This window comes from Mobula birostris, chromosome X (genome assembly GCF_030028105.1).
Source record: "Mobula birostris isolate sMobBir1 chromosome X, sMobBir1.hap1, whole genome shotgun sequence".
Classification (NCBI taxonomy): Eukaryota; Metazoa; Chordata; class Chondrichthyes; order Myliobatiformes; family Myliobatidae; genus Mobula; species Mobula birostris.
In genome coordinates, this window is record NC_092402.1 from 72,484,296 (window position 1) to 72,509,173 (window position 24,878).

General features: G+C 45.2%; 1 protein-coding gene across 1 annotated transcript; it reads left to right on the forward strand.

Moving 5' to 3' along the window:
* The first annotated feature begins 7,429 nt into the window (after window positions 1-7,429).
* Window positions 7,430-21,994, forward strand: c1ql1l2 (complement component 1, q subcomponent-like 1-like 2). Its single transcript, XM_072249160.1, has 2 exons — window positions 7,430-8,117; window positions 10,924-21,994. Exons 1-2 carry the CDS (start codon window positions 7,533-7,535, stop codon window positions 11,101-11,103), a joined length of 765 nt encoding a protein of 254 aa, XP_072105261.1. The 5' UTR covers window positions 7,430-7,532; the 3' UTR covers window positions 11,104-21,994.
* Window positions 21,995-24,878: the final 2,884 nt, after the last annotated feature.

Below are 24,878 nucleotides of genomic sequence, written 5' to 3' on the forward strand. Positions count from 1 at the left end.
ACACCTGTGCCTACATGTACTTGTACAGAAGACTATAAACTCAACTTGACTCCAAAAAAAAACACCAAAAGGGATTTAATTGGGCACCTGAAGACAGTATAGTTCCCATTTCCCCACAGTCCTTCTCTTTCCTAGAAGTAGAGCTTGCAGGCTTGGGAGGCACAGTCAGAGTAACCTGGGTTAATACCTACAGTCTGTTTTGTAGGTGGCACCTACTGCAGCCATTGTGCAGTCCTGGTTTAGGGCAGTGGATGGGGTGCCGGTCAGGTGGGATACTTTGTCCTATACTCATTAGTTTAAGGAGATTTGGTATCTCATCAAAAACTCTAGCAAGTTTCTACAGATATACGGCGGAGAGCCTTCTAACTAGCACCACCGCCTGGTGCAGAGGCTCCAAGGCAGAGGGTCGAAAGAGGCAACTGAGGGTTGCAGACTCAGCCAGATCGATCACAGGCACCAGCCTCCTCTCTCCACCATCAAGGACATCCTCATGGGGCACTGCCCAAAGAAAGTGGCATCCATCATTAAAGACCATCACCATTTGAAAAATGCCCTCTTCTCATTGCTACCATTGGGGAGGAGGTACTCACACTCAATGTTTTAGGAACAGTTTCTTCCCCTCTGCACAGGAAGAACGGTCCATGAACCCATGAACACTACCTCACTATTTTTTCTTTTTTACACTACTTATTTACACATCAATTTATTCATTCATTCATTTATTATTTGTTTGCTTGTTTTTGTTACTTGTAGGAATTTTATGTCTTGCACTGTACTGCTGCTAGAAAACAACGTTTCACAACGTATGTCAGTGACAATAAACCTGATTCTGATTTGGATTCTCAAGCATTGTCACATTGAAATTGCCAGAGGCAGAAGCTGGGGTGCTCGCTAGTTCTGGAATAATGTCTGCTTCCGCCCTTCATGGTGTCACTTTGAGTTGCTTTTTGAAGACTTTCTCTAATCGACTGGGAATCCAATTATATATTTATAGCTCCTTAAGTTTGTCATAGTGGGGGAGGTATTAAATGCTCCCAATGGTGTGTGCCTCAAATAGCCTCTGACAACCAAGTCCAGCTCCTGGCCTTCATGAGTGGCTTAGCTCCTAAGGCTGGCAGAACTGTTTCTACTGACAGGAGAAGGGGCAAAGACGGGTTACTGGCGCCTTAAAATCAGTCGCTTGGGGCTGATGGGGTTTGTCAGCCGTGGTTGGCAGCTCCTCTAGGAGAAGGAAAACTCTGATCTCAAACCTCCACTGCCTTGCAGCTATACCCACTCATGGGGAAGGCTTCATGAGTAAATCCTGAGGAAATACTCAGAGCTGGGGTCCTGAAGGCAGTCCAGCACCGAGTTAAATGCCGACTAGCAACTCTTGTGACAACACTGTTGCCAAACTGTATTGGTCTCTGCCATTCCTTTGGATTCATTAGCCTTGTGGAGAGGGTCAGCTTGCTCTCCTTATTGTACTGACCTGGCTTCCATATCAGGTAGACAGCTGGGATGCAATATCCATGGTCGACCCTTACCAAACAGAGGGCCTCATATATAAATATACACATAATCTCAATATACTAGCAAAGCAGAAGTGATTGATTATAATTCTTAATCTTAGAATTAATCTTACAATGTCTTCTTTTCCAAGATTAGTTCCCTGAGTCCCTGAGTAAGGTTATATGGTCACTGACCTGAGCCAAGCAACTCCATTTCTGTACCCAGCCCCTGAATTTGAAACCTTACCTCTCAAATTCAGAAAGGAATCTGCAAAAAATGCGCAATGGCGATGGGAAGTTTGGTGTCCATTTGAAAATCATATGTTACATTTTTCAAGTACGGCCCAAGCAGACAATAGGAACAAAGACTGAAAGTCATATACGGAGAGGCACAAAGTGAAAAAATTGACTTTGGTTCACTATTGCAAACCCCACCCACAGTAACATGCTCCACACCCCAAATCCAAATCCAAACCAATGCCATGCTTGCAAACAAGGTGTAAGCCAATAACCTGGACCTAAGAATAGAGCAGTTGAACTATCAGAAAAGATTAAAGAAACATTAGGAGAAGGTTATGGAGAATCTCATAACACATTAGGCCGGTAGGGCCAGAGGACATGAAATTAATTGAAAGCAATGGCATTTGCTGTCTCATTGATCTTTGATGCCGAGCCACTTTCCGGTACCATTCCCTGAGCTATTCTTCACATGAGCCTAGACAGCGCGTGTTGGCAGACTGTTTAATCATGGTTGGGGTTGGAAGCATTACATCAAATGTCAATGCCTTTAGCAGAGAAAGAGAGCCAATTGGAAGGACAAAATAAAATAAACAAAATGCACGAACAGCCTCCTTGATTCAACCTTCTCTCAAGGGCAACAACAGTTTTTGAGAAATTATTATTACCCAAAGTAATGAAAGCCAGGAACATCTATCTGATCTATCTGCAGGTATGCTATGGCAGATAAGTCAAAGCAGCACCATTTGGAGGAGGGATGCCTTGGGAAAGGCTGAGCTGCGCTGGGATAAGTGGAGAGCCTGGCAGTAATAAAGAAGTCAGATCATGAACGTTTTGATTGTGTCGAGTCAAGCAGCCAGGGAATTCATCACACCTTATTCCAAACAAGCTCCTGTGTTCAGACATTGAACTGTATTAATATTCTGAGTGTTGATGCTGTTTAATCCCCATCACATCTGCCTGTGGTCACTTTGGAGCAATAAATAATATGAAATTCAATGAGGGAGGGATGGGCCAGAGGATGTTGATAAATGGATGAAAGCACTGACCTTGTGCTGAGCTGAGCTAGACCCACAGAAACAGTGTGAACACCACAGACGAGAGGAGACCTTTCACGGGTGGGAGTGACAGTAATGGATGATTGGAGGTTCTCACTCAAGCACATTTGCCACTCTGATACAGCCTCATTTTGCACCTTGCTAGACATAGTTTAAGCAGTGTCCATACACTGGAATCATGTGTTACATCTCTCAACTACAGTCCAAGCAGACAAAAGGAACAAATGATAAAAGTTGTATATATGGAGAGGCACCATGCAAAAATTGATATTATCAGATGGTAAATCAGCCACAATGCAATAGCGGAGCATACTCGACAGGCTGGATGGTCCAATTCTGCTCCTATGTCTTATGGTCTTATGGAATGGGATGTGTCTATTTTTATTCCCCTAAAGCCTAAACAATATTGGTAACCTTGAAAAGTTGTTCACATTGAAAAGATCCCAGAAACAGCTTCCTGTAATACTCAGAGTGCTGTTTCTGGGCTCTTTCTGCGTGGAAAGAGGTCACTGTTTGCCGCATGTTATGCTGGTGACCTCAGTCAAAAGGTCAAAAAGTCAAAGGTCCATTGATGAAGCACACCAGGACACAAGAAGGGCTTGGAGTTTTCCTTAAAATTTCTAGTGCATCCTCAGTTCCTTACATTCCTCCACTGACCCTGCATCCATGAGAGCCTAAGCTCTGGAATTCCCTCCAGAAATTCTCCCACCACTTGCTCCTTCCTGAAACCGACTCAGCGAGTTTGTGATTGTTTATCCTTATGTCTCATTTTGACCTGGCGCAAGTTTTATTTGATAACATCTCTGTAAATGATTTACAATGTTAAAGGTGCTATATAAATGGGTGTAGTTGTCACTGAATTCTGCCTTGCCATTCTCTGACTATTATTTAATAAGTTTTATTGCTATTCAGTAACATACAGGAATATCAAATATGATATTTTATCTATCTGGTACAGCACAATCTTTTAAAAGGGTTAATAAAGTGTGCATTAGATGTAGGAAAGTGGGATGAACTTTCAGGGTGTTATTGGAAACTCCCGTGAGGATGAACATCTATGCTGTATGTGTGTGTGAACTTTTCATCCCTGAGGTAAAGCTTTGTTTTTGGAAATTGTAGCTTGGATAAGCTAGGGCAAATAGCCTTCAGAGTGAAAACTTACTTCTGTTCCTCACTCCACTGATACTGCCTAACCTGGTGAATATTTCCAGTACTTCTCTGCTCTGTACTGGATAGAGCGAAGTTCAAAGCTCAAAGTAAATTTATTAAGAAAGTACATATACTGCACGTCACCATATACAAGCCTGAGATTCATTTTCTTGTGGCCATTCACAGAAAATACAAGAAACACAATAGAATCAATGAAAGACACACCCAACCAATGTGCAAAAGACAACAAACTGTGCAAATATAGAAAGATAATAATAATAGGAGAATAGCAGAAATCTTTCATGTTGTTATGTTGACTACCAAAGAGCAGTTGATCCTGTCCCACATTCATGGTTAATAGAAGCTCTTAATATATATAAACAACACCCAATATTTTTGAAATTCCTGCAACACCCGATGAAGCATTGTCGTACTGTAATCACCCAATAACATCCAAAAAAGAACAACCACTGTTATCAAAATAAATGAGGCATTTTGCAAGGCGATTCTTTAATCCCACTATGGTTTTATGTAGGTTTAAACCCATTCTCTAATTTACTGAATCAGATGAAAATTGGGAATGAAATCAAGAGACAACCAAACGAATTATAGCATGACACAGCTTCTATACATTGACGATTTGAAATTACACACTCCTTCATCAGTAAAGCTAAAACAATTAATTCAAACATTAGAACTATTTTCTAAAGACATAAGCATGAACTTTGGACTGGATAAATACAGAACATTAAACATAAAGAAAGGTGCAATAGAGCTAATAGAATACAAAGCAGAGATACAACACAACCGATGGATGAATGTGAAACACGTAAGTACCCTGGGATAGCAACAAGCAAAGAAAATAGATCATAGTGTGATAAAGGAAAATCTTTTGACAGAATTTACTTCAAGACTTAAGAAAGTTTACCAAACAGAGCTCAACAGTAAAAATATAACAAAGCCAATAAACACTTTCGCTATACCCATATTAATGTATTCTTTTGGCATTATATCTTGGTCTGAAACTGAAATTTACAAAGTATAATAAGAACTGATAAGTAAAATTTTACAAAGCACTATGCACAGTCAAACACACTTAGATTAACACTACCTCAGACAGAAGGAGGAAGAGGAATGCCAGACATTAAATATTTACACAACAGTCAGGTAAAACTTCTGAGGATATATCCTCATTAACGAAGCCAGGATTCAGTATTCCATGTGAGCGTATGCAATTCTGATGAGAAGTACACTCCACTAAACTTAAATGAAAACACAGCCCAGAAAAGTGAAGACATTATCACTATAGAAGAAAAAGTTAACCGATGGAAGAGTTTGACCCTCCATGGAAGACATCCTCATGATCTGAGCAGACTTGATGTCGACAAGGAAGCATCGAACACCTCAGCGTTGGAGACCTCTTCCCAGAAACAAAGGATTTACTTGTGGCAATACAGGACCAGGTAGTTAAAACACAAAAAATATCAAAAATACATAATAAAAGACCAGCAAATTCAAGATGACAAACGCAGAAAATTCCAAGAGAAACCAGAAACAATCCAACACATTACAGAATCCTGCAGCAGTTTAACTCAATCTGATTACTTAAACAGACACAATCAAGAAGCAAACATCATTCTCCAAAATCTTGCTTTAAAATACAAACTTATGAAAGACATCATACCTTGCTGTAAATACAATCCTGATCCAATTTTAGAGTCAGAGTCCTACAGATTATGTTACAGTTCATCCATTATTACAGATAGGCCAATCCATAATAACCATCTGGATATAATAATACAGGATAAACAAGAACAACTTACTTCATAGATATAGTCATACCAAGCACATATACAGAAATCACTAAGTGAAAAACACCAGAAATATGCTGAATTAAAAGAGGAAATTGAAGATTATGGAACATGAACAGGGTATACATTGTCTCAACAGTAATATCTACAACTGGTATCATGGCAAAGTCACTACACAATTAAACAATTAGCCCTACACAGCAATACTTAGGTAAGTCTTCAGAAAGCCACAATACTAAACACCACTAGAATAGCCTGAAAGTTCCTAGCAATTGAGAAGTGAGTGTGCTTGGCAATACCTGTGCCTCAGGTTTTACCAGCTTGAGCTGAGAAAAAATAAAATACAACAATAATAAATAAATAAACAATAAATATCAATAACATTGTATGAAGAGTTCTTGAAAGTAAGTCCATAGGTTGTGAGAACACTTCAGTGATAGGGCAAGTGAAGTGGAGTGAAGTTATCCCCTTTGGTTCTAGAGCCTGATTGGTGAGGGTTCCTGTTCCTGAACCTGGCGGTGTGGGACCTGAGGCTCCTGTACCAACTTCCTGATGGTAGCAGCAGGAAAAGAGCATGACCTGGGTGGTGGGGATCCCTGATGATGGATGCTGCTTTCCTGCAACAACGCTCCATGTAGATGTGCTCAATGTTGGGGAGGGGGGTTTACCTGTGATGGACTGGGCCGTATCCACTACATTTTGTGGGCTTTTTCATTCAAAAGTATTGGCGTTTCCATACCAGGCTATGATGCAACCAGTCAGTACACTCTCCACCACACACTTATAGAAGTTTGCCGAAGTTTTAGATGACATGACGAATCTTCGCAAACTTCTAATAAAGTAGAAGTGCTTCTAAAAAAGTAGAACGCGGCACCGGAGGAGGTTGAATGGGAACCTAAGGATTATGGAGAGCCCGAGAAGGAATAAACAGCAAGGACCTATTTTCCTTAGCAGAGGGTCGAAACCGAGGGCTATAAAGTAAATGCAGGGAGTGGAGTGTGACAGGAACTCACTGCCTGATCAGTGGGAGCAACAGAGACTTCCCCCTCGGTTAAATCCTACTTGGATGTGTACCTGAAGAGACTTGGCTTACCACGTGGGCAGCTGAGGCTAGGGAGACCTCTGATCAGCACAGACATGATGGGCCGAATGCCTTTTTGGCCGAACTTTTTTTCCATCCTAGTTGCCAAACACCACCAGCCACAATCTCGGTGCCAAAACAACTCCAATGATCGGAAAATACTGGGGTCTATGGAAGGGAAATTGACCTTCTCATCCACAGGAGCTACAAGACCCGCTCAGTGTTCCCTGCGCTCTCTGTTTGTCTCTGTCATTTCCCTAAGATCCCTAAGCAGCGTGAATACTCTCTCTCTCTCTCTGTCTCTCTCTCTCTGTCTCTCTCTCCCTCTCTCTCTCTCTCTCTCTCTCTCCCCCTCTCTTCCCGTCTCTTTCTCCCTTTCTCTCTTTATCTCTCTCTGATTGCTCTGCACACACAGGCTGGTGTCTGCAGACCGGTGCCTGGGTCAGACTGCAAGCCCTGGGCTGGGCAACGCTGCAGCCAGCGTTCATGTGCAATCGCGGCCAGCCCGGGGCACTGGTGTTTGTGGTATATAAGAGACACGGAGCGTCGCTCCCACTCACATCCTGCTGCCTCTCACACTTTCTCTCTCCGCCCCAGCGCCAACTAAACCAGCAAGATTTCGCCCGCCAGGAGACCGGGCGAGAGATCCCAGCCCGACTTCCACCTCGGCCGTAAGTCGCTGGTGGCGGCGGCAGTCGGGGTGGCGATGGTGTTGATCCTGGTCATTGTCATCCCGGTGCTGGTCAGCTGGCTGGGTACGGCTGCCCACTACCAGATGCTGGGCACCTGCCGCATGGTGTGCGAGCCCTACCTGGGCAGTAGCCCAAGCATCAGCCCCGGTCTCGAAGCGCTGAGCGAGCAACAGCACCTGGCGCCTCCCTCTACCCTGCTCCAGGGAGCTCCGGGTAAACCGGGACGTCCCGGCAAACCAGGGGCGCCGGGGCCGCCAGGAGAGCCGGGACCCCCGGGCCCGAGGGGGCCAGCGGGGGAGAAGGGGGAGGCGGGAAAGCCGGGACTACCCGGTGTCCCCGGGGCCGGTCCGGATGCTATCAGCGCCGCCACCTACAGCACCGTGCCCCGGGTGGCGTTCTATGCCGGCCTGAAAAACCCGCACGAGGGATACGAGATCCTCAAGTTCGACGATGTGGTGACCAACCTGGGCAATCACTACGACGGCTCCAGTGGCAAGTTCACCTGCTCCATCCCCGGCACCTACTTCTTCACCTACCACGTCCTAATGCGAGGCGGCGACGGCACCAGCATGTGGGCAGATCTCTGCAAGAACGGACAGGTGAGTAGGTACTGGGCAATGGGGGCACCGGGCACCGTGTAATGGGCAACAGGCATTTAGTCTCTGGGCATTGGGCACTGAGCAACGGGCACCAGGCACAGAGCAATGGGCAAAGGGTCTCAGGGCAGCAGGCAATGGAACTCTCGGTTCCGTAAAACGGATCTCCGGGCACTGGTCACAGAGCAAGGAGGAATGGGACTCCGGACAACTGAGATCTAGCAATGGGCACCCACCGGAGAATCAGAATCAGGATCAGGTTTAATATCACTGGCATATGTCGTGAATTTTGCTTTTTTACGGCAGAAGTACATTGCATAAAAACTGCGGAGTGCAATAAGAAGAATATATTAAAAGAATATTAATTTTAATTAAATTAGCAGTGCAAAAAGAGAGGGGGAAATAGTGAGGTGGCGTTTCTGGTTTCAATATCCTTTCAGAAATCTGATGGCAGAGGGGAAGAAAATTCCTGAAACGTGAGCGTGCGTTTTCAGGTTTCTGCACCTCCCTTTGACGGTAGCAATGAGAAGGGGGTATGCCCTGGGTAATGGGGGTCCTTAATGATGGATGCCGTCTTTTGAGTGACGACGGGTTTAGCGTGTGAAAGGAAGGAGAAGAGAAGGATTTGGAAACGTGATGGGGAGTAACTGAAGAGGAGAGTGGGGAGAAGGGCGGGGAGTGGGATAGAGAGAAGGAGAGAGTGAAGCAATGAAATGGAGGGGAGGAGGGGTTAAGGGTTTGGAGTCGGAGAGCGGCCGCAGTGGGAAATGCTGAAGAGGGACTCTTCCCCTCCACCGTCCCCTGTCTCCTTTCCTGCCCAATCTCACCTTTCACCCACTGCTCTCATTATCACCGAAGGCGGGTCGAGGTAACCACCCGCTTTCCCGGACCCGGTGCGGATAGCGGGACATTGGCTCCCAATTTTCCTCAGTCCTTCGCTCCCTTCCACTCCTCTTTGGGCAGCCGCAATCTCTCTTGCTCAGTCGCATTATCGCTCCCCCCCCCCCCCTCAACCCCCGCTCCGGACCCATCTCATCCCTGGCCCAATTCCCCGACTGGTCTGAGGTGTTTTGTTCGTACCGAGGGGTGGACGTGTTCAAGCCAAAACAGAAATTTTGCAAACACTCAGTCAGTCGGGCAGCGTCTGTGAGGGGTGAAATTAGTCAAAGATTTCGGCCGAAGACCCCTCATGGGAATTGTTTGGCTACGTTCTTCCAGCATTTCTGCTTTTGTTGTAGATTCTTGTTTATTTTCCCTTTATCTTTCACCTGCTGTCTGTTTGAGAGTTCCCAAATATTTCCGAATTTTCCACTTTTGCCGGCTTTTCCCCGTCTCTAGAATAGATTTTGCTGATGACACAAAGGTTGGGGGTGTTATGGATAGTGTGGAGGGCTGTCAGAGGTTACAGTGGGATATTGATAGGATGCAAAGCTGGGCTGAGAAGTGGCAGATGGGGTTCAACCCAGGTAAGTGTGAGGTGGTTCATTTTGCTAGATCAAATATGATGGCTGAATATAGTATTAATGGTAAGACTCTTGGCAGTGTGGAGGATCAGAGGGATCTTGAGGTCCGAGTCCATAGGACACTCAAAGCTGCTGTACAGGTTGACTCTGTGGTTAAGGAGGCATACGGTACATTGGCCTTCATCAACCGTGGGACAGAGTTTAAGAGCCGAGAGGTAATGTTGCAGCTATATAGGAACCTGGTGAGACCCCACCTGGAGTATTGTGCTCAGTTCTGGTCGCCTCACTATAGGAAGGATGTGGAAACCATAGAAAGGGTGCAGAGGAGATTTACAAGGATGTTGCCTGCATTGGGGAGCATGCCTGATGAGAATTGGTTGAGTCAACTTGGCCTTTTCTGCTTTGAGCGACAGAGGATGAGAGGTGTCCTGATAGAGGTGTATAAGATGATGAGAGGCATTTTCCCAGTGCTGGAATGGCTAACTCGCGAGGGCACAGTTTTAAGGTGCTTGGAAGTAGGTACAGAGGAGATGTCAGGGGCAAGTTTTTTTTTACGCAGAGAGTGATGAGTGCGTGGAATGGGCTGGCAGTGATGGTGGTGGAGGCAGATACAATAGGGTCTTTTAAGAGACTCCTGGATAGGTACATGGAGCTCAGAAAAATAGAGGGCTATGGGTAACCCTGGGTAGTTCTAAGGTAAGGACGTGTTTGGCACAGCTTTGTGGGCCGAAGGGAATGTATTGTGCTGTAGGTTTTCTATGTTTCTATGTTTTCACCCTGTCATCCACCGGCCTCACCAACAGCCCATGTCCCTGTGTCCCCGGGTCTCTCCCTCCTCCCCTGCCCCCCCCCCATCTATCTTTTCCTTCCCTATCACTCCGTGTTTTGTTTTCTGCATCGTTTCGCTTACACTTCCAGATTCCCCTGAAGCACAACCGACTTGAGCAGACTGAGCCTCACATCTCCCGGAGAGGGTCTCCGACCCCCGCAGCAGGCTCTCGGCGCCCGCTCTGTCAGCCCCCAAAGCCAGCGGGAGTTGCCGATACCCTTCCAACATCCCTGCACGGGACAACTCTCCCACCTCTACACCCTCCTTGTTAATCCTGCACACTGCCTTACCCGCATCCCCACTGCTCAATCCACCACCCCACCCGCGCTCGTTGTGGCTCTCTTCTCATCATTTTCCTCATCGTCTCGTCTTCCATCAAACATTCTCTTAACGCCGCCTCTACTCCTCTCGCACTCTGAACTATCCCTACTGCTGTCGCCAGCCCGGCTGGCTGTCCCTGCGCCTCACCCCTCCTCGCTGCCTGGGCCGTCCTTGCTTTAATGCTGCTTCTCGCCAGGTCCGCTCCAGTGCAATCGCCCAGGACGCCGACCAGAACTACGACTACGCCAGTAACAGCGTCATTCTCCACTTGGACGCGGGAGATGAAGTTTACATCAAGCTGGACGGTGGCAAAGCACACGGAGGCAACAGCAACAAGTACAGCACCTTCTCGGGGTTTATAATTTACACTGACTGAAGCGGCAGCTCCTGAAAACAGGATCCGCTCCACTTCAAAGTCCCGTCTGGGTGCAATCACTGGAAGGGGCAGCGTTTCCCAGCCGGGACCGCGCCTCACTAACTCTTATACTCTGTTAAGGATATTTATCTGCAAAAATTGATTAGTGTCCGAGGGCCGAGCAGCAGTGTTCCTGCGGCCGGCTGTTTTCCTGAAGTATTCTGGCGGTGATGTTTGATCGGGATCTTTCTCAGCTCGGTACCTGTTCCTCAATAGATATCCGCTCAAGCAGATTGAGTCGGTCACTTGTCCTTTCATCAGTAACTTCTCAACCATCAGCAGCCCTGAGAGTGGACTGGAAAATCCGGTCCGGACACATAGAGAGGACAGAAGCCCCTCGGCAAAGACCCAGGGTTTCAGGGTGGGGTAGGCAGCGAATATACGCCTCTGACCCTCTGTAATGTGACGTTTTCATATAAACTGAGAGCATTAAGACGCAGTGTCCATCCACGGTAGGCCGTGGGCGAACGGTATCAATTTGGCATCCAGTTTGCCGGGGTGAGGGGGCTGTCAGTGCGCCATTTGGTTTGTCCAGGTTTGTCAGACAAATGAAGCCCATGTGAGCAGCACATTGCAGTGAGCCAGAGCCCATGCTGTCCGCTGGACGTGTACATAACTACACCAGACACAAATTAAGTTTTACCTTGCCCCTGGACAAACTAAATGACCAGAGATTCTAAACTTTAGCCCCTGTCCGCCCCGACTGTCACGGTGTCCCCTCAGAAGGACTCGTGTATTCTTTCCAAGCAAACCCATACGCCCCCTTGCCCAGACTGTTTCTTGTGTGAGATGTGGGAGCTTTGGGAGACCTCCAGTCTCCCTGATAACTACATCTGCACCAAGTGTACCGGACTGCAGCTCTACTTTCTTAACACGGTCTCTAAGGAGATACAGTTCCGAGGAGTTAAGGAACTGGAGCTGCAGCTCGATGACCTACACCTCATTCGGGAGAATAAGGAGGTGATAGGAACAACAGGGAAGTAGTCACCCCGAAGTTTCAGGAGTCAGGTAGCTGGGTGACCGTCTGGAGAGGGCTCAATAATAAGTATACCGCTTTGAATACTTTGGGGGTGGGGGGAGACGACCTACCAGGAGGAAGCCGCAGTGACCGGGTCTCTGGAACTGAGTCTGGCTCTGTGGCTCAGAAGAAAGGGTGGAGGCGAGGGGAGAAGAGGGGTGCAGCAGTGATGGGGATTTCATCGTTAGGGGAGCAGATGGGAAATTCGGTCGACATGAAAAGACACCCGGATGGTATTTTGCCTCCCAGGTGCCAGGGTCAGGGATATCTCTGATCGGGTCCACGACATTCTAAAGGGGGAGGGTGAACAGCCGGAAGTCGTGGTAAATATTGGTACCAACGACATAGGTTAGGAAATGGGAGGAGGACCTGAAGATGGATTATAGGGAGGTAGGCAGAAAGCTGAAAAGCAGGATCTCCAGGGTAGTAATCTCTGGTTTGCTGCCTGTGCCACGTGCCAGTGAGGGTAAGAATAGGATAATTTGGCAGATGAATGTGTGGCTGAGGAACTGATGCAGGGGACGGGGTTTCAAATTACTGGATCATTAGGATCTCTTCTGGGGAAAGTATGACCTGTACAAAAAGGGCATGTGACACCTGAACCCGAAGGGGACCAATAGGTCCTCAGGATCTCCTCCCATTTCCTACGTGTATCACTGGTACCAATATGTACCATGACTTCTTGCTGTTCACCTTCCCCCAATATCCTCATGGACAGATTCGCTAGAGTTGCTGGGGAGAGTTTAAACTAAATTGGCAAGGGGATGGGAACCAGAGTGGTAAGGCAGAGGATGGGGCAGTTTGTATACAAGCAAATACAGTGATGAGACTGTGACAGGCAGATGATAGGGTAAATATCAGACAATGGGATGAGTTGAAGTGTAACACAAGGAGAAAAATCAAAAAGGTTGATGAATACAGGAATGAAGGTGTTATATTTAAATGCACACAATATATGGAATAAGGTAGATGATCTTGTAGCATGGTTACAGATTGATAGGTATGACATTGTGGGCATCTCTGAGTCTTGGCTGAAAGAAGATTATAGTTGGGAGCTTAACATCCACGGATACTCATTGTATCAAAAGGATAACCATGTAGGCAGAGGGATTCTGGTTGCTCTATTGGTAAAAAATGAAATCAATTCCTTAGAAAGAGGTGACATAGGATCAGAAGATGTAGAATACTTGTGGGTAAAGTTAAGAAACTGATGGGAGTTAAATACAAGCCTCCAAATAGTAGCTAGGATGTGGGATATAAATTACAATAGGAGATAGAAAAGGCATGTAAAAAAGCCAATGTTATGATAGTCATGGGGAGTTTCAATATGCAGGAAGATTAGGAAGATCATTTTGGTGCTTGATCCCAAGAGAAGGAATTTGTAGAATGCCTATGAGATGGCTTTTTAGAGCAGCTTTTTGGATTGACAATTCTGGATTGGGTATTGTGTAATGCACCAAATTTGATTAGGGCACTTAAGGTAAAGAAACTCTTAAAAGGCAGTTATAATAGAATTCACCCTGGAACCTGAGAGGGAGAAAATAAAGTCAGATATATCAAGTATTACAGTGGTAAAGGGAATTACGGAGGCATGAGAGAGGTACTGGCCAAAGTTGATTGGAAGGGGACACTTGCAGGGATGATGGCAGTTCAACAACGGCTGGAGTTCCTGGGGAAATTCGATAGGCACAAAATAGATGCATCCTAAAGGTGATGAAGAAGTATTCTAAAGGGAGAATGAGGCAACTGTGGCTGAAAAGGGAAGTCAAAGACAGCATAAAAGCAAAAGAGAGGGCATACAATATATGAACAATTAGTAGGAAGTTAGAGGATTGAGAAGCATTTAAAAAACCAACAGAAGGCAACAAAAAAAACATAAGAGAAAAAAAAATGAAATATGAAGGGAAGCTAGCCAACAATATAAAAGAGCATACCAAAAGTTTTTCCAAATATATAAACAACAAATAAAAGTGAGTGGATATTGGACCACTGAAAAATGATATTGGAGAGGTAGTAATAATGGACAACAAAATGGCAGAGGGACATAATAGATATTTTGTGGCTGTCTTCACTGTGGAAGACACCAATAGTATGCCAGAAATACAAGAGTGTCAGGGGGCAGAAGTGAGTGTTATTGCTATTATTAAAGAGAAGGTGTTTGGGAAGATAAAAGGTCTGAAGGTAGATAAATCACCTGGACCCGATGGACTATATCTCAGGGTTCTGAAAGAGGTGGCTGAAGAGACTGTGGAGGCATTATTAATGATCTTTCAGGAATCATTAGATCCTGGAATGGTCCCAGAAGACTGGGAAATTGCAAATGTCACTCCACTCTTTAAGAAGGGAGGGAGACAGAAGAAAAGAAACTATAGGCCAGTTAATCGGACTTCAGTAGTTGGGGAAGATGCTGGAGTCCGTTATTAAGGATGATATTTCCGAATACTTGGAGGCTCATGATAAAATAGGCCAAGGTCAGCATGGTTTCCTTAAGGGGAAATCTTGCCTGACAGATCGTTGGAATTCTATGAGGAAGTAACAAGCAGGATAGACAAAGGGGAGTCAGTGTGTGTTATTTACTTGAGTATTTAGAAGGCTTTTGACAAGGTGACACACATGAGGCTGTTTAACAAGATAAGAGCCCATGGTATTACAGGAAAGGTACTAGCATGGATAGAGCATTGGCTGACTGGCAAGGGGGAAAGAGAGGAAATAAAGGGGACCTTTTGTGGTTGGCTGCTGGTGGTTAGTGGTGTTCCACAGGGGTCAGTGTTGGGACAGCTTCTTTTCACATTATATGTGAATTACAGAATGATGACAGAATTAGTGGCTTTGTGGCCAAGTTTGTGGATGCTAAAAAGACAGGTGGAGGGGCAAGTATGTCGAGAAAGCAGGGAGTCTGCAGAAGGACTCACACAGATTGGGAGAATGGGCAAAGGAGTGGCAGATGGAATATATTGTATGGAATTGTATGGTCATGCACTTTGGTAGAAGGAATAAAGGCATAGACTATCTTCTAAATGGGCAGAAAGTTCAAAAATCAGAAGTACAAAGGGAGTTGGGAATCCTTGTAGGATTCAACTTGCAGATTGAGTTGGTGATAAGGAAGGCAAATGCAATGTTAGCATTCATTTCGAGAGGACTAGAATATAAGAGCAAGGATGTAATGCTGAGGCTTTAGGGAGCATTGGTCAAACTGCACTTGGAGTATTGTGAGTAGTTTTGGGCCCCTTATCTCAGAAAAGGTGTGTTGGCATTGGAGAGGGCCCAGAGGAGGTTCATAAGAAATATTCTCTGAATGAAAGGATTAACCTGTGAGGAACATTTGATGACTCTGGGCCTGTATCTACTGGAGTTTAGAAGAATGAGCGTAGATCTCATTGAAACCTATGGAAAACTGAAAGGACCAAAAAGAGTGGATGTGGAGAGGATGTTTCCTCTACTGGGTGAGCATATAACTAACCAGAATGAGGGCACATCCTCAGACTTGAGGGACTTTCATTTAGAACATAGAGGAGGAGTAATTTCTTCAGCCAGAGGATTGTGAATCTGCGGAATTCATTGTCAATGAATGGCAGGCCAAGTCGTTGGGTATATTTAAAGTGGAGGTTCCTGATTAGTCAGGGCGTCGAAGGTTACGGGGAGAAGAAAGAAGAATGGGTTTGAGAAAGGATAATAAATCGGCCATGATGGAATAGTGCAGCAGACTCGTTGGGCGAATGCCCTAATTCTATTCCTATGTGTTATGGTCTTATGGACTGAGTGCAGAAACGGTACACGCAAAATCTTATTTTACAATGAGCGATTGCACACACGCCAATGAACTCCGGCAAATTAGCTAACCAGGACTAAGGGCATTAAGGCAGCAACAAGCCCATCATCAATCACCTGGCGATAAACAGCGTTATAGTCGGGTCTTTACGTTTCAGGTCGTCCCTGGGAATCGAGATATCCTGTTCCCACTCTGGTTCTGTGGGTTGTAAGGAGGAAGTGTGGTGTGAAGTCGGAGCGCCCTGCATCACTTCCACTGGGTTCGCTGTCTTCCCGGACGCCCCCACCCCATGGTCACCAGCCACAGATCCCCACACGTCACCGAAGCTGTAACAAATTACTTAAGAAGACTTTGAGGACGAACCTGAATTATTTTCTCTGTCCTCTGAGGTGTAAATCGAACCTCAGTGTTGGGCTGGGAGTGGAAACTGGTTCACCAGTGATTTAGGGGGAGTTTGTGTGAACAGTTGGTTCATTTAGAACTTGATCTGTTTATAATCCACGTTTACTGTCAATTTATCCATTTTCTAAGCAGAGGATGAATCACGCTGCCATCCAGACTACAAGCTTGGTGCTGGTTTGGGGTTAATTTTCGAACACTCTTTCATCAGTCGTCAAAGCTTGCAATGGTGCGCCTGGGGTGCTGGTAGATTTCATTCTCCCTATGTATCCTTGCCCGAGCTGTTGAGTTCTCGAGATTTTCCAGGTCCTTTATTGTCAGCCAGCAGCGTTGTGAAATGAGGGCAGGTTGATACAAGGTGTCCGTTTGGCAAATGTTGGGTGCAAGGCCAGTCTCTTGCCTGCTTCAGCTGACGAGTTCACAATCAGTTGGAGCTCGGGCTCCGAACGTGAGGCAAACGCAAATGTGAATTGTGTGCTATACTGAGTGGCCGAGTTTGGACTGGCCGGCGCTTTGTAGCACACGTGAAGGAGGTTTACATCAGATCCAATATAGCAGGAGGTTGTTGGGTGTGAGCTGCAATATTGAAGCAAGAATGGCTAAGGAAATGTGTGCAGAGACGAACCAGCCTTGCTCGAGTCCATTCGAGTCCATTTAACCAATTTCCCCCGGGATCAATAAAGTATGACTATGACTATGACTATGCATTTGAAGAAACACACACTGTAGTGCAGGTATGGTCAGAGTCTGTCCTGCTGGAACGGGTTGATATAACAGCTCCCGTCCAGTTATCCTTTCCATATGATCCAACCCGCCTCTAGTATTATGCGTTATACATTCCGACAGCAGAAGCAATGGCTGGCCAACAGAAACGAGCAGGAAAGAAAGGGGATATTAAAAGGGCATATTCAAAACCCGGACTCCAGCAACGACCATGGATTTAATATGTGTGTTGCTTGAAATTCCAGCATCTGCAGATTTCCTCGTGTTTGCGAGGAAAGAAAGGGGCCTCGGTATCAGTTGCAGCAGCTAGGATCCGGAGGGCAACAGAAGCAAGTGGAAGCGGGAGGCAGGAAGACTGGGCCGAGACTAACATGAAAACGGGTGCTGAATACCTTTCCTTTTTGCTGCAGCTCCGCTGAATGATTTTTTTTAAGTGCATATTCTGCGAATCTGAAACTACAACAGAAAATGCGGAAAACATTCAGCTACACGAGGAAATCTGCAGATGCTGGAAATTCAGGCAACACACATCAAAGTTGCTGGTGAACGCAGCAGGCCAGGCAGCATCTCTAGGAAGAGGTACAGTCGACGTTTCGGGCCGGGACCCTTCGTCAGTCCTGCTGCGTTCCGCCAGCATTTTGTGTGTGTTGCTTGAAACATCCAGCAAGGTCAGTCCGCAACTGTGGCAAGACCAATAGTTAATGTTTCAGGTCAATCGGCATTTTCTATTTATGCTGCTTGGTTTAAACGATTTATTTTCCTTTTTTGTTGGCAGAAATCCATGTGCCAGTGAACGACTCCTCTCCTGACTAATTACCGGGGGGGGGGGGGGGCTGAGCTTTCTGACACTGTTGCCGATTGGCGTTCTGCATGCAGCCGTTGTCCCTTAAATTGTGCGGCCAGAGTCTTTTTTAACTGGGCCTGTACCTTGTGAGAATTACGGGATTTTTACAGAGAACATTTCCTTGGGAATGTTCCAAAAGTTACTGTAGTGCTTGCAGATTCTGGCAACGGCACGCCTTCACACCGCAGATTAGCCCTGCACAAATGAGGCATTCTCACACATTTTTGGGTAATTCGCAGATTAGACCATTTCTTTCGTTCGGGACAAAGTACCTCACTTTAGTTCAATTCGGGGCCCGTGGCTCTGTGTATCAAAGATTAGTCCATGTTGAAAGTTCCTTCAGTTCCTCTTACGGGAGACCAGCTTGTTTCATTATATCATGTATGTGGGCATTGGGCAAAACTATCATTTATTACTGAAGTACAGGGATCGATGAGCTGCCTCTGGAAGCAGAGTCCTGCTGAAGGCACTCACAGGAGCTAGTAGTTAAGGGTTATGAATATTCATTACGTGTAAATACAGTTTGCACCAATTAGGCTGCTTTGTCACACGTGTCGGATTTTGCAAAAGTTAGTTCAGTTCATGGCGCATTAATTCCAAACTTCATATTCAGTTCCGATTCCCACAAATTAACCAGCTTCTGCCCGCTACAAATCAGGCATCTCTCCAGGTTCTCCGAGAAGAGTTCACCCCTCAGGCCCCCTGCAGTCCGCTAAGGGCTGACCCAGTTCTACCACACGTGTGATCTATCTTCTTCAGTTTCTCCAAATTAGTTCAGTGCATCACAAGTTAATTATTTCTCTTTCATCTTGCTTTCTTCCACACGCATTAGTCCAGCTTCTTGCAGCTTATTCCATTTCTTGATACTTTGATCCAGTTCATCCACACACTTAAATTGCGGTCCTGCAACATTTGTCAACTTCATACATCAGCTGATCTTCTCCCTATTCCATTCGGATTCTCTGTCTTGTCCTGATCCAGTTTATTGCACATCATTTCCCCTGCTCTCCTCCTTCAACAGCCTTCCCCCCACCCCCCGCAAGTCCACCTCCTCAAAATTATTAGTCGTGTTCCTCAAACATTTGTACATGTCTTCCCCTGTTAGTCACAGTGCAGGTCCTCATACATTGTATTGCCTCACAGTTAGCTCCTCACACTGTTGGGAAGCTAAGTTTGAAGCAGAGACATCATTAGCTAAGCAAAGTAATATCACTGAAGACTATAACACTAGAGTGGAACAAAGCTACAGAAGTAGATGATCTCCATCCTAGGCTTTGAAAGGAATTGGGTGAAGACATCACTGATCTGGAAATATCATCATGCAAAGCTTGATGCATGAACCTTTCCTTAGCAGTGAGGAATTTCATGAACTACTCCTCTACTTCAGCAAGTTGCAAAAGAGAAATCATAGCCAATGTTGGGAAGTTACCTCCATTGATTAGGGTTGGACATGGATGTTGCACCCTAGGTGTCTATGCAAGCCAGGGCAGTACAGTGGAGAGAAGCTGTTGCCCATGGAGCAGGCTCCCCCTCGCCACACAGCCAAATGAATGGCAGAGACCGATACAGCTTGGCACCAGCAGTGTCGCAGGAGTTGCCCGTCAGCATTGCTCTTAACAAAGGACTGCCTTAGTGACTCCAGCTCCAGAATTTTCCTCGGGGTTTACTCCCAAAGCTTTCCCCATGAGTGGGTGTAGCCACAAGGCAGCAGAGGTTTGAAATAAGAGTTTTTCTTCTCCTAGATGAGCTGCCAACCATGGCTGACAAGCCACATAGTCATAGTCGTACTTTATTGATCCTGGGGGGAAATTGGTTTTTGTTACAGTTGCACCATCAATAATAAATAGTAATAAAACCACAAATAGTTAAATAGTAATATGTAAATTATGCCAGTAAATTATGAAATAAGTCCAGCACCAGCCTATTGGCTCAGGGTGTCTGACCCTCCAAGGGAGGAGTTGTAAAGTTTGATGGCCACAGGCAGGAATGACTTCCAATGACACTCTGTGTTGCGTCTCGGTGGAATCTGCCCCAAGTGACTGGTTTTAAGGTGCCATTAACCCACTTTTGAACCTTCACCTGTCAGTAGAAATGGTTCCACTGGACTTAGCAACTAAGCCACATGTGAAGGCCAGGAGGCTATTTGATATGCATGCCATTGGGAACATTTAATATATAATGGGAGCTTATCCACACTACTCACCCACTCCTCACCCCTCCTCGGTTATGAGAACCATAAGGAACCAGGGAAGTTCCCAAAACCCATGATTAAGCACAGAGAGTCTGAACACCTTGACATTTTCAGATGATGGATTGGAAAGATCCAGGGTACAGATGGTAAAGAGCAGGTTGTACATCACAAGCCAGACTGAGTTATTTGCAGAGGTGTTGAATATTGGGGAAGGTAATGTTATGGATATTAATCATATGAACTTTGGAAAAAATTACTTCCAACTATTTGCTAAAATTAAAGCCCATGATATTGAAGGCAAGTTATTGATGGCTAGGAAATGGGAATTGAAAGAAACTGAGAGAAACGTTTAGTTATTTTCTAATTGGTGGGATGTGAGTAATGTTTTTCAGCACATCAGCTTGACCTTCTCTGATCATTCCATGATTGTCCCATTCAGTTTGTGCATTCATTAGGTGGAAGCTACCCAATGGATTCAATGTCATAAGGAGTTAACAGTGGTCCACCATGTTTAATGTAGCCAAAGACAGTTTACTGCAGCTGCATCAGCCTGCAGATACTTTTTGAGAATATCTTTAGTGAACTGAGCTCTCACACAACGGCCCTCACTGGTATATCATGGAGAATTGATCCTTGAATGCTTGAGGAAGAACTGGACTTTACAGAGAGTGTTCCACTCCTCCCTTCAACCACCCTCCCCCCACCCCCATCTTCCTGCAACTTGTTCTGGTCTGCATGCAGGTCTGGATTTGTAGCAAATATTTCTTCAGCACCTGCCACAGCACCCCCCCCCCCCACCCCACAACAGCAGGAAATGCCAAACATAACAATCGCTAGTGAAGATTCACCAGTGACCAGCTGGAAGTTGTGGACAATCCTCTGAAGAGCATTGCCTGGGATTCCTTGCTGTCGGTTAACGCGGTGTGAGGTTTAGAGAGAGCATTAGCTAGAGTGAAGAGCTGGTAACTCTGGTGTCAGGTCATACCAACTGACATCATGATCTGCCTTCTCCGCACACCTTGTTTCCCTGGTCCATTTAATGGGGATATTTATGTTGAGGCTCTCTCTTTAAAACAAGCTCTGGGGTATTGAGATTATGATGGAAATAACATTTTTAAAATAAATTACTATAGTAAAATTTCCTGTTTAAAAAGGTGTCTGACGGTGGAGCAAGGGGCTTTTAAATTTAGACCCTAAGTCCTGCCTGCACTGTCTGGGTACGGTTCTCTATATGTGTTAGCTAAAGTAGCACATGCACTGTTGAACTATGAACATAATTGTACTGGGGTAATGTAATACAGACATGTTATCAGTCTCAGTAACGTAATCAGCTTTAGTGCAGACTGCATTCTCAACCTGCTTAAAGCTATCCTGGCATTGACGGGGTAGATCATGGAATGTGAAGCCAAGAGCCAGAATAGGGAAGAGGACAAACAGACAAGTGGTCACTGCCACAGCTGAAACCAACTGAAAGGCTAGCATAGCCTTTCTAGGCATAGGACCATTCGGGAAGCTTATTAAACACTGGCCAAGACCCATAGTGATGTGCAATAAACATTCACAAGCTGAAAACGAGTTTAATGGATAATGTAATTGCCATACAGGAGTGTTTTTTCAATGGCCTTGTCCATCGAGTATCTATGTATCCAATACCTACAGTATCCGTCTGGTATCTATTTTCCCAGTATCCTGTATGTATCTTTCCAATACCTGGTCTCTTCATAACTATGTAATCAATAACCATTTTCTACACTAATCCTGGAGTTTGGTCTCTTCAACTATGGAAACCTTTGGTAATTGGGTCAGCTGTAATGACCTCTATTGTGACATGTGATCTCCAGTACAAGCAAATTACACTGACATGCTGTTAAGTGAATTTTAAATGGTTCCAAGTGGTTTTATCATTAAAGGATGTTATTTATAGTCTTATGTGTGTGTCAGTTATTACAATTCTCATATTTACCATCACAAAGTAAACAAAAATCATACACGGCATCAGGAATCATATTGCAAAAGGTTAATTAAAGACTACTATATGGTTTGATCAAAGAGATCAGAATCAGGTTTAATATCACCAGCATATGCCATGAAATTTGTTAACTTTACGGTAGCAGTACGAAGCAATTCATGATAATATAGAAAAGAAACTGAATTACAGTTTATATATATATGTACCTTAAATAGTTCAATTAAATGCGTAGTGTAAAACCAGAAATAAAAATGTAGTGAGATAGTGTTCATGGGTTCAATGTCCATTTAGGAATCGGATGGCAGAGGGGAAGAAGTTGTTCCTGAATCGCTGAGTGTGTGTCTTCAGGCTTCTGTACCTCCTACTTGATGGTAACAATGAGAAGAGGGCATGTCCTGGGTGATGGGGGTGCTTAATGTTGTATGTCACCTTTCTGAGGCACTGCTCCTTGATGATGTTTTGGATACTGCGGAGATTAACACCCATGATGGAGCGGACTAATTTTACAACTGTCTGCAACTTACTTCAATCCTGTACAATACCACCCTGCCGGCACCCTCCAAATACCGAACAGTGATGCAGCCTGTCAGAATGCTCGCCACGGTACATCTGCAGAGGTTTTCAACTGCTTTAGGTGACAAACCAAATCTCCTCAAACTCCTAATGATATATAGCTGCATCAACATGTTGGGACCAGGTTAGGCATTTATAAGAGATGAGTAATAAGGAGTGAGTCTGAGGAGGAGGTCATGGGTCACAGGTGGGAGGTCATTTCAGAGCCTGGTGATTGCCAGATTGTGCACTGGAGTCAGAGAAACCAAACGTTCAGAGGGGAATGTAGAGTAGGAGGGGTCACTGACATTACAAGCAACAGGGATGTTTATGAATAACAACCTGATGTAGTGAGGCCAGGGTTACAGTGGGGATACATGACATCATCTAGTATTAGTTAATATGGGCAGTTAAGAGACAGAGCAGGAACAAAGAAGCTTGAAAAGTGTAAGATGATTGCAGTTAGAAAACAAGACATAAAAATGAGTAATTAGGCACTTGGCAACAGGGAGAGAGATGTGCTGAGACTGTCACAGATGTTCATGTGCAGCAGGAATTATGCAGGCAGAGGAAGTAAGTTACAGAACTTGTAGAAAGAAATGCTGAGTCCCAAGGACTGTAACGTGCCCAGATGCAAGGTAAGGTGCTGTTCCTCAAACGTACGTCAAGCATTATTATGCTAGTGCAGCAGGCCACAAACATACAGCATTGAGTGTCAGTAGGACGAGGAATCCAGAAGCTCAGGGTCTCCACATGGGTTCGCCACAATGTAGAAACATAGAAAACCTACAGCACAATACAGACCATTCGGTCCAGAACGCTGTGCTGAACATGTACTTACTTCAGAAATTACCTAGGGTTTCCCATAGCCCTCTATTTTTCTGAGCTCCATGTACCTATCCAGGAGTCTCTTAAAAGACCCCATTGTATCCGCCTCCACTACTGTCGCCGGCAGCCCATTCCATGCACTTACCACTCTCCGTGTAAAAAACTTACCCCTGACATCTTCTCTGTACCTACTTCCAAGCACCTTAAAACTGCATCCTCTCATTTCAGCCCTGGGAAAAAGCCTCTGACTATCCACATGATCAATGCCTCTCATCATCTTATACATCTCCATCAGGTCACCTCTCATCCTCCATCACTCCAAGGAGAAAAGGCCAATTCACTCAAACTATTCTCATAAGGCATGCTCCCCAATCCAGGCAACATCCTTGTAAATCTCCTCTGCACCTTTTCCATAGTTTTCACATCCTTCCTGTAGTGAGGCGACCAGAACTGAGCACAGTACTCCAAGTGGGGTCTGACCAGAGTCCTATATAGCTGTGACATTAACTCTCGGCTCTTAAACTCAATCCCACGGTTGATGAAGGCCAATACACCATATGCCTTCTTAACCACAGAGTCAACCTGCGTAGCAGCTTTGAGTGTCCTTTGGACACAGACCCCCAAGATCACTCTGATCCTCCACAGTGCCAACAGTCTTACCATTAATACTATATTCTAGCAACACACATCAAAGTTTCTGGTGAATGCAGCAGGCCAGGCAGCATCTCTAGGAAGAGGTACAGTTGACGTCGACTGTACCTCTTCCTAGAGATGCTGCCTGGCCTGCTGCGTTCACAGCAACTTTGATGTGTGTTGCTTGAATTTCCAGCATCTGCAGAATTCCTCGTGTTTATGTTTTTAAAAGTACTATATTCTGCCTCATATTTGACCTACCAAAATGAACCACCTCACACTTTTCTGGGTTGACTCCATCTGCCACTTCTCAGCCTAGTTTTGCATCCTATTCAATCAGGCTCATAAGGCACAACCTGCCTTTGACAAAGCCATACTGACTCTTCTTGACTAGATTTTCAACAGCCTTTGTACACCATGGTTCCTGTACCCTACCATCCTTTCCCTGTCTCATTGGAATGTACCTATGCAGAACACCTTGCAAATATCCCCTGAACATTTGCCACATTTCTGCCATACATTTCCCTGAGAACATCTGTTCCCAATTTATGCTTCCAAGTTCCTGCCTGATAGCTTCATATTTCCCCTTACTCCGATTAAACACTTTCCTAACTTGTCTGTTCCTATACCCCTCCAATGTTATGGTAAAGGAGATAGAGTTGTGATCACTTTCTCTAAAATTCTCTCCCAAAGAGAGACCTGACACCTGACCAGGTTCATTTCCCAACACCAGATCAAGTACAGCCTCTCCTCTTGTAGGCTTATCTACATATTGTATCAGGTAACCTTCCTGACACACCTAACAAACTC